General features: G+C 24.8%; 3 protein-coding genes across 3 annotated transcripts; 2 read left to right on the top strand and 1 right to left on the bottom strand.

Annotated features, from left to right (window-relative positions):
• The first annotated feature begins 1,581 nt into the window (after window positions 1–1,581).
• On the top strand, window positions 1,582–3,360 carry LOC129616042 (uncharacterized). The gene is made up of 5 exons (XM_055531487.1): window positions 1,582–1,669; window positions 2,398–2,451; window positions 2,548–2,682; window positions 2,801–2,954; window positions 3,090–3,360. The coding sequence occupies exons 1-5, from the start codon at window positions 1,628–1,630 to the stop codon at window positions 3,290–3,292; spliced, it is 588 nt and encodes a 195-aa protein (XP_055387462.1). The 5' UTR covers window positions 1,582–1,627; the 3' UTR covers window positions 3,293–3,360.
• Window positions 3,361–5,120: 1,760 nt separating this feature from the next.
• On the top strand, window positions 5,121–6,766 carry LOC129616044 (uncharacterized). The gene is made up of 4 exons (XM_055531489.1): window positions 5,121–5,171; window positions 5,264–5,395; window positions 5,455–5,608; window positions 6,523–6,766. The coding sequence occupies exons 1-4, from the start codon at window positions 5,133–5,135 to the stop codon at window positions 6,723–6,725; spliced, it is 528 nt and encodes a 175-aa protein (XP_055387464.1). The 5' UTR covers window positions 5,121–5,132; the 3' UTR covers window positions 6,726–6,766.
• Window positions 6,767–6,973: 207 nt separating this feature from the next.
• LOC129616043 (general odorant-binding protein 66-like) lies at window positions 6,974–9,412 on the bottom strand. The gene is made up of 5 exons (XM_055531488.1): window positions 9,352–9,412; window positions 9,230–9,283; window positions 9,018–9,149; window positions 7,322–7,475; window positions 6,974–7,250 (listed from the first exon to the last, which is right to left on the bottom strand). Exons 1-5 carry the CDS (start codon window positions 9,400–9,402, stop codon window positions 7,057–7,059), a joined length of 585 nt encoding a protein of 194 aa, XP_055387463.1. The 5' UTR covers window positions 9,403–9,412; the 3' UTR covers window positions 6,974–7,056.
• Between the last annotated feature and the right edge of the window lie 3,527 nt (window positions 9,413–12,939).

A 12,939-nucleotide genomic window follows, 5' to 3' on the forward strand; every position in this document is an offset into this window, starting at 1 on the left:
AAAATAATAAGAAAATCAAAAAGATTTATAATCGATTTTACCGAATATTATTAAAAAATTTTCAATATAGCACTTTAAATATGTGCCATTTCGAATTTTATTCGACACAATTACTTCAATTATTACAAAATGGCTATACTATAATTTCAAACAGACCAATTCAAATTATTAGGTATTTACAACTGCTCCAGAGTATATACCATGATTTACTCCCAAATGGAATGCAGTCGCTTATAACTATTTTAACTATTTTTTATTTATTAAAAATTTGGAAATTTTACATACTTTTCGGGGCATGATGTGCGTATCATTCAAATGTCATCCCCTTAATTGTGACTTTATAGTGAGTTGATTTTATTTTTATTATGTATAAAAATTATGCATAAACAAGAAAACTAATTTTTATATTGTGGAGCCTTATGATGGAGCAAGTAGGTTTTTTAATAATTTCGGAATTCTATATCATTTCTGCCACTCAAATTTTAAAGTCCGAAAATTTTTACATTAATTCAATCTGCACTTGTCTGTAAAAAAGTTTAATACATGTGGAATAGGCTACATTAAAAAACAAAATTAAATTATGTTTATATTAACGATAATAATAATATTTTCCATTAAATGGTTAAAATTGAAAGGAAAAAAAATATAGGTAATGATAATGATTCACGCGCAGGGTAATGAATTACAAATTTTGTTTAAATATTAATTTTTCTACAGAATATGCTTACATGAATTTTTACATCTGTTCCACTTTTAGAACATATCGATAACAGCAATGTGAAAGTTGTGAATGTGAAAGTTCTAGATGTGAAACTTCACCACTGTGTGAAGAAGCAGTTTGAATATTTTAACATTTTGTTGTCCAAGTTAATGCAATGGTCAAGAATCCAATCGATATATATACAATCAAAATTTCAAATTATATAGGATTTGCAATTATTTATATTAAATATTTTTCACATACATTCTTGAAATAAGAATGGTACTCTAATTTAGTTTGTTAATTTCTAATTTCATTCAATAAAATATTTTAAGATTTCCAATGAAAGACTCTTAATTTGGGCGATTTCGAATTTTCTGGCATAATAGCACAATTACTCCCGGATTGTTACATATTGAGTAATACAATTTCAAACCCAACAATATTCCAATTTAATTCCTCTCAGACTAATATTTTCCGAATTCCCAATTTAAATCATCTGGTCTTGTTAACAATTTTACATTAAAAAAAATTTTCATATAATTTTTGGAAAATGCTTTGCCGTCAACACTTTAATTTTTTCATTTAACTTGTAAACTTTTGTTCTCGATCATTAAACAAATTATATGGCATTTTACACACAAATTAATTATATAATTATTTTTGTTTTTTCTATTTTTTGCATTACAATATCTATAGAATTTTATATTAAAATTTAAAAGTATTTATAGGAAATTCTTTAGATGAAAAATTTCAATTTTATTCATTGAACTATCGGTCACATCGGTAAAAATTTGTGAAAATTTTTATTTTTATTAAAAAATAAAAGTTGTTGGATTAAGTGTTATATAAAAATTACATCCAAATTACATACAATAAAATATTAGAAATTAAATATTTAAAAAAAAATTAAAGAATATTAAAATAATGAAAAATATTTGTGTATTCATTTTTGTTTCTGGATTAGTGGTAAGAATTAAAGATTAAAGGACATTTTTGGATATTTGTGATCAATGAATTTTGTAAATATTTTGAGAAAATTGTGAATTGCTTGAATAAAAATTGTGTGAAAAATTATTTTCTAAAATCAATCAAAAACGTCTCTAAAATTCAAAATCATAAAGGTCTCTAAAATTTGTTAATCAAAGAATTTGAATTCAATGGGATTACAACTCGAATATTTTCATATATTTTTCACCAAGATTTTAATTTTAATAACATATTTTTAACAATTTAAATGAAGACTTTTAGGAAATTACTTAATTTTAATTCTTTTATTAAAGAATTTTAAATAAAATTTATTTTCTCTCTTCATACTAGCTATGTTCATCACAAATTTGGGTCCCATAATAATCCGCACATTATAGAAAATTTTACATTTAATAGCTGTGATACTTGCATGCATACTACTGTGGTATTTGTCCTGAAGTTTTTAAATCAGTTTCATGAATTGTTTCACGAATTTATTCTACGTGAGCATTGAAAAATTTACGCTCGAATTCCCTACGAGCAACGTGTTTATTAATTATCCGGAATCAAGTTTCTAATTCAATTCAATACAGATTATCTATTAAAACTTTTGAACTACTATAACAAATAATCTTGTTATATAGAATTTATATTACAAAATCAAATACTTTTGTTGCTTCATTGTAGCAAGTTATTCATATTTTATACAATTATTTCTTTCATTACAGTGTATTGGTCAAGGGGCCAAATGGGATGGAAATTGTTTGAATCCACCGTTTTATGTAAGTAGCAATTTCTAGGGATTTAGAAATGAATATTATTTTAATTGCTCAGATAATTAAAAAAAAATTTTTTCATTTTATTTTTCTTCGGATTAGGATGGAGATTGTTGTAAAGAAGGTATATTTGAGGATGATGTTCCAACAATTAAAACTTGTGCTCAAAAATTTTCTTTAACACTTAATGCTAATAATGATGTTATACCAACTGTAGCTAATTTAGAAAGTTATGTGGTATGTTATTAAATTATTAAAATTACTAGAGTAATAATCAAAATGATTCAGCTATATTGTCAGCAATAGTGCAATTTTAAAATGTGATTTCTTCTCTTTAATTTCATTTCAATTTTAGTGTTTTACTGATTGTCTTTATGTTGCTGACAAATATATCAATAATGGTGCATTAGATTTAAATTTTATAAAAACTGATGTTGCTGCTCGTGCAAAAAATTTCACTGAATTGGGAACTATTTATTATAATGCAATGGAAAAATGTTCAAAATCAAGTAAAATTTACAAAAATTTTCTAATATTGTAATTTGAGTTGAAAACTTTGTTCAAAATATTTACGAGAATTTTGCTTATTTGAAGAAAATAATCCAAAATATTTGAGTTACTAATAAAATTTCGTTTTTTTTTAGCTGATAAAATAGCTGAAACAATTAAACCATATCCAAATTCTGATAAATATTTGAAAGGAAAATGTTCACCAACTGCACAATTAATTGATGATTGTACTGATATTGAATATTTTGCAAATTGTCCAGCAAAATATTGGACACCAAATGTACCAGAATGTGATGATGTTAAAGCATATGCTGCCAAATGTAAATTACTTAAATAAAATATTATAAAAAAAATGTCATGATGCATGATGTGAATTATTGCGTGTATGCTTTATTTAAAATTTAATAAATTATAAAAAAAAAAATAAATAAAAGGAATTTTTGAAAATAATTCAATAATAATTGTGTTAAAATTAAAAAATATTTTGATTTTTAAAACTTAACATTAAAGAATTACAAAAAAAAAAATATGGGGCTAAAAACGTTTTAATTTACTATTGAATTTAGTATGGAGTAAACCAGCAAGTTTTCTTGGAATACCAAATAGTTACAATGTACCCATACCCCTTAATACATTCATTCCCGCCATTTTCTGTTTACATTACATTTCTTTCAACAGTCAAATACATTCTAAACACTCCAACAATTAAAGTAAAGTGGGATTCTATTAAATAAATTGGCAAAAAGAACCCTTAATATTCAATTAGAAACACAAAAATCTTCAACCAATTTACTCAATTTACTATTATAGCGAAAATTGAAATTTTTCAGCCTGATGGTATGCAAAATTTATTGTACAAAATTTTCTCTGTTATTTCAATATTCAGTAATATTATATGTGACAGGCTTAGATTTATTGTTATACGATTATTGCCAATTTATTTATTTTATAAATTCCAATTGAATTTTTTATTTTATATAATTTCATATTAGGTGGTCATTTGAAATAATTTATAATTCACGGTCAAGGTAACATCATTAAAAATATTGTCATCGCACTCTTGTTGTTTCATTTTCAAACTTGGAAAAAAAAACGAATAATTTTCTGTCAAATAATTTATCGTAATGATTCATTATTATTTATTTATTTATTTTTTTTCTCATTAAATTAAAAAAAAGAGTATATTAATTATAGTGGTAAAATATATAATTAATTTGATTACAGTTATTATGTTCAAGATGAAGCCCATGTGTATATTATCGAGTGTGCAGTTTAATTTTATTTGTGCTCTATTTGAAATTGAAATAGGGAAAATTTTGAAAATTTGATTGAAAATATTTGACAAGAACTTTTGTCAAATCAAAAATTTTAATAAAATTTTTTAAAAAATGATTAATTACTCGAAATCTTCGACTTTGTCTGATTGATTCCGAACTTCTTAATTCCGAATTAATTCCGAAATTACTGCCCAATTTCCAATTTAATTGCATTATCAGCGTCGAAAAATTTCGTTTGACTTATTTTTCTGGTTAATTTCAAATTTAATTTTTTCCAACATCTCTCTGGAGGGAGGGGCAAAATATAATTGTATTTAGTACTCAAACATTTAAAATTTAAACTACTAATTATTTAGTAATTAGAATTTATAAACAAAATTCCAACTCTCTTTCAGCAAAATTATAAGCAATTTCTCTTTAAGAAAGGCTGAATATCATGAATTTCTATCGAATTATTCCTTCTCTTAATAATACCAATTAAAAATTGGATACAAATTAAAACCAGAAACAATTAATTTCATTGAAATTATTGTTTTAATCTTTATTTCATTTGATTTTGTTTCATGAACCCTACTAATCTAGTATATATTACCCTATAATTTTTATAACATTGTGTCAATGAATTTATAATAGTCATGAGGTAATTATTAAAACAATTATTATTAAGAGCGGTATTGAAAATATTATTCTGTTGTGATAAAATTAGTTCAAAAAAATACCTAAAGGTGTATAAGTCAAGTGAATAATTTAAAAAAAAATAGAACAAATTATAATGAGTATTAAGCAAAATGTTGTAATAAATTTGATTTTATTAGGATTATTTACGGTAAAACTTGTAAATTTACGATATTATATTATTTTTTGTAATAAAAAACAAAAATTTAATTTTTTTTTTAGATTATGGTTCATTCTAATTATGAAGACGGACCCTTACTTGTTGTAAGTAAATTATAATTATATTAGGACTGTACTAAGGACGAAGCATTGACCTCTAATATTGATCAAAATTTTATTCTTTTATTGGATTTTAGAATGCTGAATGTTGTAATGAATCGATGTTTGCATTTCAAGATGATGATGAAATTGCTAAAAATTGTTCAGAAAAATATGGAATCGATTTAAAATATAATGATTCGGAACAACTTAATTTTGAGAGTTATTTAGTAAGTTGATATTATTTCAAATTTCTAAAATTTTAATTTCGAAATTTCGAAATTTTTAGTGTTTCATGGATTGTATTTTTACGGAAAATCAACTATTAATTAATAATTCTATAAATATGGAAAATGTTAAAGTAGATCTATTAAATTTAACTGAAAATAATACTGACTTAGTTAATATTATGATTGAATCAATGGAAATATGCAGTCGATTAAGTAAGTTTTATAATATTTTATAAAAATAAGAAGCCTAATGCTTGTGATTAAAAAATTATTCTAATATTGTAATAATTACAACAAAAATTGTGTTATTAACTTAACGAAATTTGGGAAAAATTTAACGAATTAAAAAACTTAACGAAATAAATTTGACTCTCCTAAAAGTATGCAAAAAATATGCGGTCAACAGTTTGTTCAATTAATGGTAAATTTTCGTCCGGTTCAATAATGTGTTTCAATAAATTATTAATTTTGGGTTTTTTGGGTTGGTTGGAAAACCCAATTAGCACAAATGTGCCGTTTTCCTACCACTACAATATAATAAGTTCTCCACATGAACCAGGCAGTCATTGAGCTTAAGTACAGGTAGCATATTTAAGCTACCCGGTTCTCTTGAGGAATCTATTTTGGGTTTTCTTAAAAATTTTATTTCAATGAAGATTATATAAGATCGCTATTTAATTGAATTACAACAAATATTTGCTAGAAAGTTCATCTATATAATGTTATTCTTTTTCTCGTTAATTAGAATAATATTTGAAAGAGAAGATTTAAATTTACAACTATGACGCAATGAAACTAGAGCATAGTATCATGCACTAGTGACTAGCCCTATGCTCCTCACTAGGAGTAAAAAAGGAAAAAAAAACATATTATGCAAAAAAGCTTTCAAAGTATTAGAAATTAGAAAATTTGATGTAACTGGATATTTAGCAATTAGCAAGTTAGTTTAATTTAAATAGCTTAGAAGTAAGTCAGGAAATGTCTTCAGTCGATTTAGTATAATTTAATGGGTTTTGAATTTTTTTTTTTTGTAACAAGTTTAATAGCTAATTTCGAAATATTCTGTGTACCAATCCTTTGTAATATTTTTCAAATTAAATTTTTAATATCTATTTATTATTTTATAGGCAATAACATTATGGATACACTTAGACGAAATCCAAATGCTAGATATCTTTTTCAAGCAAAATGTTCACCAATGGCCCAAATTGTTACAGATTGTGCTGCAATGGAATATTTTATTAATTGCCCCGATAAATATTGGACACCAACAGCAGAATGTGAAACAATGAAATTTTATGCATTACAAAATCGATTTACGAGATTTTAAAACTATATTAAAGGATTAGATTTAAATTTGATTGAATAATATGACATTAATTATTATGATATAAAATAAAAATTTATGAAATTATTTAAAATTGCTTATATTAATTTATTTAATTAAAAAATCTTCGAGAATCAGAAATTATAAATAAAATGTTTGTTTGTTTTTTTTCTATTGTGGAACTTATTCCCTTATATTTAGTATAGAACTCTTTGCTTTTAGGAATTTACAATTATCATAAGTTTTAATTTTAAAAACAATAATCGAAATTTTTAATTTTATTACAAAAAAAACTTAAATTTAAAATGAATTTTAAAAAATTATTATAAATTTTTTATTGGACACAATTTCTTACATATTTTTTAGCTGCTTCACACATTGGATGTAAAACCCATCTATCACTTGGACAATTTTTAAAATATTCTGTATATGTGCAACCTAAAATAACACCGGGTATAGGATCACAACGTGATTTCATAATATTTTCAGCAATTGGCAATTTTTTAAGTGCTTCAAATTTTTTACTAGCTAAAAAAATTTTTTTTTTATTAAAATTCCATTAGTACATTTTACTTTTAAGTAGAAGTGAAATTAATTACCTGTTTCTGAGCATACTGTAAATGCTTTAATCATAACATTAGCATAATTTGTATCATTTTTGAATTCATTCTTTATAGATGTTGTCATTGCATTAACATCAAATACACCATTTTTTAAGAATTTCGATTCTTTCATTATACATTCGGCAAAGCACTATAAAAATAATAATAAGATTAGAATTCTGTTATTCAAACATTTATTTACAAACATTAATTTAAAATATAAAAAATATAATAAATACAATATAAGCACAAAATACCAGGGCCCTTACTGATTTCAAAACCTATATTTACAGCATTGTTTTAAGCGACTATTATATAGGAACAATTCTAAAGTAGTTCTATCAAGATTTGGAAAAAATTAGAGAAAGAAATAATTAATTTGGAAAAATTTTTTAAGAAGAGTTTTAGTAAAATCTTAAACAAGCTCAAAGTGTTGAAATAGCTAGTATTGTATTCCAAGCACATTTAAATTTAATAAGAGGCTTCGTCAACCTTCAATATAAGTAAATAATTCAATTCAAGGTGAAATATTTCTATTAATTTACTTGATTAAATCATTAATTTGTACTAGATTAAAGAGGTCTATTTGTTCTTTTAATTAAAATACGATTATAATATCAAATACTAATTATTTATAATGTCTTCTCATTTGTTCCTCTAATTATAATTTACTGGTATAACAATCTTAATATATAATTTAATTTAGATTTACATTCTATGGAAAAATTATACATTTTCTATGGAAATTTTATTGAAATGTGCCTGCCCTCCTGTCCCCCCCCCCCCTCCTCTTCCTTCACATTATCAAATTATTCTTAATATAAAAGGTTATCCATTTTGTATAAATTATTGCGTGTTGCTTATGTGACAATATACAAATTAAATTTGTAATTATAAAAAAATGTGAGGTGACACGACAATAATATTATTATTATTAAAGACTATTGTCTGTAATATTACACTATAGCTGGACTATTTAATTCGTAAACATTTTATTATTGTAACAATAATTAATAATTTGTTTACAATTGAAAATTTTTTCAAAAATTTTGTTTACAATATGAGTAAACAAAAGTTTAATTAAAATATTTAGGTCGAAAATAATATTCATAATTAATTTGATGTAAATATAATTTCTAAGTATATATAGAGGAGTGCAACAAGTTAAAATAGTAATTTTCATTTGAAATTAGATTAGATTTTATATTATACTTCAAGTAGATAATAAACTAATTATATTGTTGCTACCATTTTACGGAACAATGTGTATTAAGTAAACAAACATGTTTTCTGTAATTTACAATTATTACCGAAGATAACAATCCCTTCTAATTCAGAGTGAGTTTCAATATTTCAATTACATATTAGTTCAAAATTGTTCAAATTAATGAGAAAAATATTCAAGTAGCCCAAAATAATTAGATATCAACATTGTTTTTAGATCCGATGAAGAAACAACATAAATTGTTGAATTAATTTTACACACGAATTTCTGAGTTTAACTTAAAAGTGTAATGCATTAAATGGAGTTTTCAAACCTTACTGGAAAATCTTATTCCAAAATTTTTCCATTTGTCTTACGTAATATTAAAATTTATCCATTCTATATTAGAAAATACTCCAGAAACTACTCCAAAAATCATTATTTAATAAAAATATTAAAGAGAAACAAATTGAAAATAAATTCATTTACCACTGTTGAATCAATACTTGGTGGTGGTGCATTTAAATTTGGTGCTTCACCTGGTACTGGTAAACCATATAATTTTGCACATGATTTTGCAATAGCATTTGGACCTGGATCTAGACAACATGCATGTGGATCCTTACAGAAAAAAAACAATGAGAAAAATTAAAAATTGAAAAAATTTTTGTTTTAAAAAAGAAAAATTTCACTATACTTACAACCATAGGAGGAGGTGATGAGCATTCTGAACTTGCTCCTAAAGTATTTTGTATCTAAAACATATAGTTAATTAATTTTTTTTTAAATTTTAAAATTATTGAAAAAAAAATATTGTTATTACCAAATCTATTATAAACAAAAAGTTTATTAGCAAAATTATTTTTATAGTCATATCCAATTTTTTTTTTTAACTGTGTATAATTAGCTTAGAGTCGGTAATACACACTACGATTTTTAGATGAAAATATTAAATTGTTACTTGACAACTCGAGAACTAAAATTCAACAGATGACAGATTGTCCGAAGCAACCTAATTTTATAAACTTTTATTATTCTTGTCGTCAAACCCCCATTTTCTGTAATTGTTTTGAAATGGAAAAATATAATATAATTTTTTTTTTTGTTTTTTCCACACTTCCGTATGAGATTCGAACTGACGATTAACGAATTAATTGAGTTGTAAATAATTTTTTTTTTGTTATTCTTATTATTTTCTTTTTTGGTGTTTACATTAATTGTTGCAATAAATGGAAAGGTATTATGTAATTCAATAACTATTAAGAATTTTAAATATTTCAATTTTGTAGGTCTTGTCTCACAGAATAATTTTAAGAGAATAAATTAGTTGTTTTGAAAAAGTAGGTTCTTTGTCATATTTGACGGTTATAAGAGAAGTCAAATTTAGCTAAAGCAAATTTTTTTTGAGAATGAAGGGGATAAATGCCTATGAGAGCTTCCTGAATTGAAATATATCGAAAATCCCTATTTATGGATTCTAAACTTTATGGGCTCTTTATATGTATGCTTTTTTTATATAAATAAACATAACATCATAAATGCGAGATCGGGGTTATAAAGGGACCGTTTTAGACTGCGGTAAATCAAAGAGCTTGTGCCGATTATGACTAGAAGTGATATAGTAAAATAATAGTAAGGGATAGAAACCAGGTGAAAATGCTTATGGCAGTCTTAACGGGATACTGCCAATTTAGGAGTCATACAAAGAGATCGGACTTGAAAGGAGACTTCAATGCACATTCTCAGTGAAAGTGCAGCGTTGATCCAGAGAAGAAGGGAGTCTCGGGGTTGTTACGTAATCGCAGTAATACAGTTGCGAAAAATTGACTCTCACAAGATACTTTAATTTATTAGAAGTTCTCGTGCGATCCCTTTAGGAGTGGTAGGTGGAAGGGAGGGGGTGCATTTTTACTGTATGTAAGTTAATCTAACATCATAAATATACCAATAAAGAAACCTAGAAGAATTCAACACCAAAAAGAATTTTTCGTTTAGGTATCCTACAACTAACTGGAATGAAATATTTAAATGTGAATGAATTTTATAATGCAAAAAAAATTGTATGAAATTAAAATTTCGATTAAACTTTTACTAAAATAAATATTATTTATTGTTTAGATGAAATGAATTAAAATATAAAAGGTATTCATTCACTCCTAAAAAGAATATATTGTGAAAGTTGGGTTTAAACGTTCATACATAACTATATCTGTAAGTATATGTATAACATGTAGCCTCATCACAAAGCACGATTGGAATCACATCTCCCTATTGTTCTTGTACACATCAACACAAATACATACGTAAATTTTATGTTACTCTTCATATAAAAGAGAGCGGCAACAATGTTAGTACTGTAGGTTATTTTAGATTTTCCATAGTTTTTGTAATTTAATTGAGGTCTACATAATAAATTTAGAATTAAATATGAAAAAAAAAAATTGATGATTTTAAATTTTTCTTTTATTATTGCAAATCTATCTCTAATAATTTTGTGATTTCTGTTCTGTTTTTTTTTATTTACTATGCGTATGACTATTTTAGAAAAAAGCTTCCAACATAAAATTGGGTTACTATAATTAAGGGAACGCAATAGAAATTATGTTGAAAATTTATTAATACTAATAATTGCAATAATTTCCATAAAAAGGGTTTTCATTTGTTTGGGTAACAGACTGATTAGTTTTGGTTGAATTAATTTAGATATTTTGGACATTTGAATTTGAGTGAAAGGGAAACTTTGCTTAACATTTTTTGCTTTTATTTTACTCATTTTTTAATAATAATAATTATTGTTTGATTATCATAATTATTTTTTATATAGGTTAGATATATTAAAATTTTAGAAAAAAGTATAATGGCCTCGAAATTATTATTATAAAAATCAGATCGTATATAGTCCGAAAATGTTATGAATGGATTGTGGAATCGTTAAAAATTTGATGGGTTTTTACGAAGGTTAGCGAAGTTTCTTGTTATATTTACCGTAATTTTGACATGATAGAAAAATTATTAAAGTTTTCACGGTATATTGACGATATTGTAATATTTTAAGAGTTGAAAATGTTTTTTTAATTGAAATTTCATTTCCAATATGAGCTTGAATTAACAATGATAAAAAGTTAAGACATTGTCATACTGCGAACAAGAAAAAATGCTGATAAAGCTCACATATTTTTACAATAATGAATTGCTACCAGAATTAGATTTCACTAACAATTGTATTATATTTTTCAATATAGTTTCCCACATTATTTGGGAATAATATTTGCTACATTATTTTCTGCTTCGTCATTGAACGTTTAAAAGAATTTAAGGAATAATTTACAAATTATAGAAAATTATAAATTAAAAAAATTACAAAAATTATTTAAATTTGAAAAATTAACATAATTACTTTATTATAAAAAAATTTGCACCTTCATTAAAAAATTATTACTATTCTATATCTAATTATTATTATTAGCTGAATTAAATGTAATCCGTACCGTGGATACTTTGACATTTTTTTTTTGAATTTTCTATAGTTCAATGGTATTAATACTAAATAATGAATCTAATATATAGTTAATTACGAATTATAACAGAACTGGGGATTAATAAGATAATCAGTTAGAGAGCGGAGGAGACAATCTCAATGCTGCCTTCCAGTACTATGCCAGTCGAAGGCCCATTGGTATTCTTCCACAACACACCTCTCCCATCACCCTTATGTCTAAGCCTCCTAAATATCTTTCTTAATAAACAGTGTCCCATAAAAATTCCAATACAATACATCGCTCTGTACTAAACCCCCCTGCTGAAACCTAGCTGTTCTCTTGTTCTTCTACATTTCGCCTTCGGTCACGGAACTCTTTCAATTGCACAAATTTGCTTACCATCCCAAAGCAAGTTGCCCGCTTTCTACTTTGCTTATCTATAATGCTCTTCAACTCTCCCAAGGGTGGAAGAACCGACCAGTCCATTGCGGTAGTGTCTTAGAACCATCAGGGTAAATAGAGAAGCTAACTGCCTATTGCGGGAGGGAAGCCTCCTTCCCGATTCTTTCATTCAATTCTAATAAAAAACCATACATAAATTCGCATTTGATACCTTAACCAAAAATCAAATGACACCCATCTGCATCAGCAAACTTAAATATATGATGGCAACATTAAACTTCTTAAATCTTCAATTTGTAATTTTGATTTTCGTATATACATATATACACATTATGAGGAGAATATAATTTTATAATTTAAAAAAAATTCAATATTTTTAATAATTTCTTAAAACTTTTTAATTAAATTTTTCCTACAAAAAAAAAAGCCTATTTGTATTTATAGAACAAATAAGAGGCAACAATATAACTTTTGTTATACTTAAATAAAGAGTATAACTTTATAAATTTTATCGTTTTAACTGTTGCTAT

The sequence above is a fragment of the Condylostylus longicornis genome, unplaced genomic scaffold (assembly GCF_029603195.1).
Source record: "Condylostylus longicornis isolate FDR11 unplaced genomic scaffold, ASM2960319v2 ptg000160l, whole genome shotgun sequence".
NCBI classification, from domain to species: domain Eukaryota; kingdom Metazoa; phylum Arthropoda; class Insecta; order Diptera; family Dolichopodidae; genus Condylostylus; species Condylostylus longicornis.

Coding starts and splice junctions, on each gene's coding strand:
- LOC129616042 (XM_055531487.1), top strand. CDS start 1,628: ATGAAAAATATTTGTGTATTCATTTTTGTTTCTGGATTAGTG. Junction 2,452..2,547: donor GTTTGAATCCACCGTTTTAT/GTAAGTAGCAAT, acceptor TCTTCGGATTAG/GATGGAGATTGTTGTAAAGA. Junction 2,955..3,089: donor GGAAAAATGTTCAAAATCAA/GTAAAATTTACA, acceptor GTTTTTTTTTAG/CTGATAAAATAGCTGAAACA.
- LOC129616044 (XM_055531489.1), top strand. CDS start 5,133: ATGGTTCATTCTAATTATGAAGACGGACCCTTACTTGTT. Junction 5,396..5,454: donor TTAATTTTGAGAGTTATTTA/GTAAGTTGATAT, acceptor CGAAATTTTTAG/TGTTTCATGGATTGTATTTT. Junction 5,609..6,522: donor GGAAATATGCAGTCGATTAA/GTAAGTTTTATA, acceptor ATTATTTTATAG/GCAATAACATTATGGATACA.
- LOC129616043 (XM_055531488.1), bottom strand. CDS start 9,402: ATGACTATAAAAATAATTTTGCTAATAAACTTTTTGTTTATAATAGAT. Junction 9,150..9,229: donor CATCACCTCCTCCTATGGTT/GTAAGTATAGTG, acceptor TTTTTCTGTAAG/GATCCACATGCATGTTGTCT. Junction 7,476..9,017: donor CAAGTATTGATTCAACAGTG/GTAAATGAATTT, acceptor TTATTTTTATAG/TGCTTTGCCGAATGTATAAT.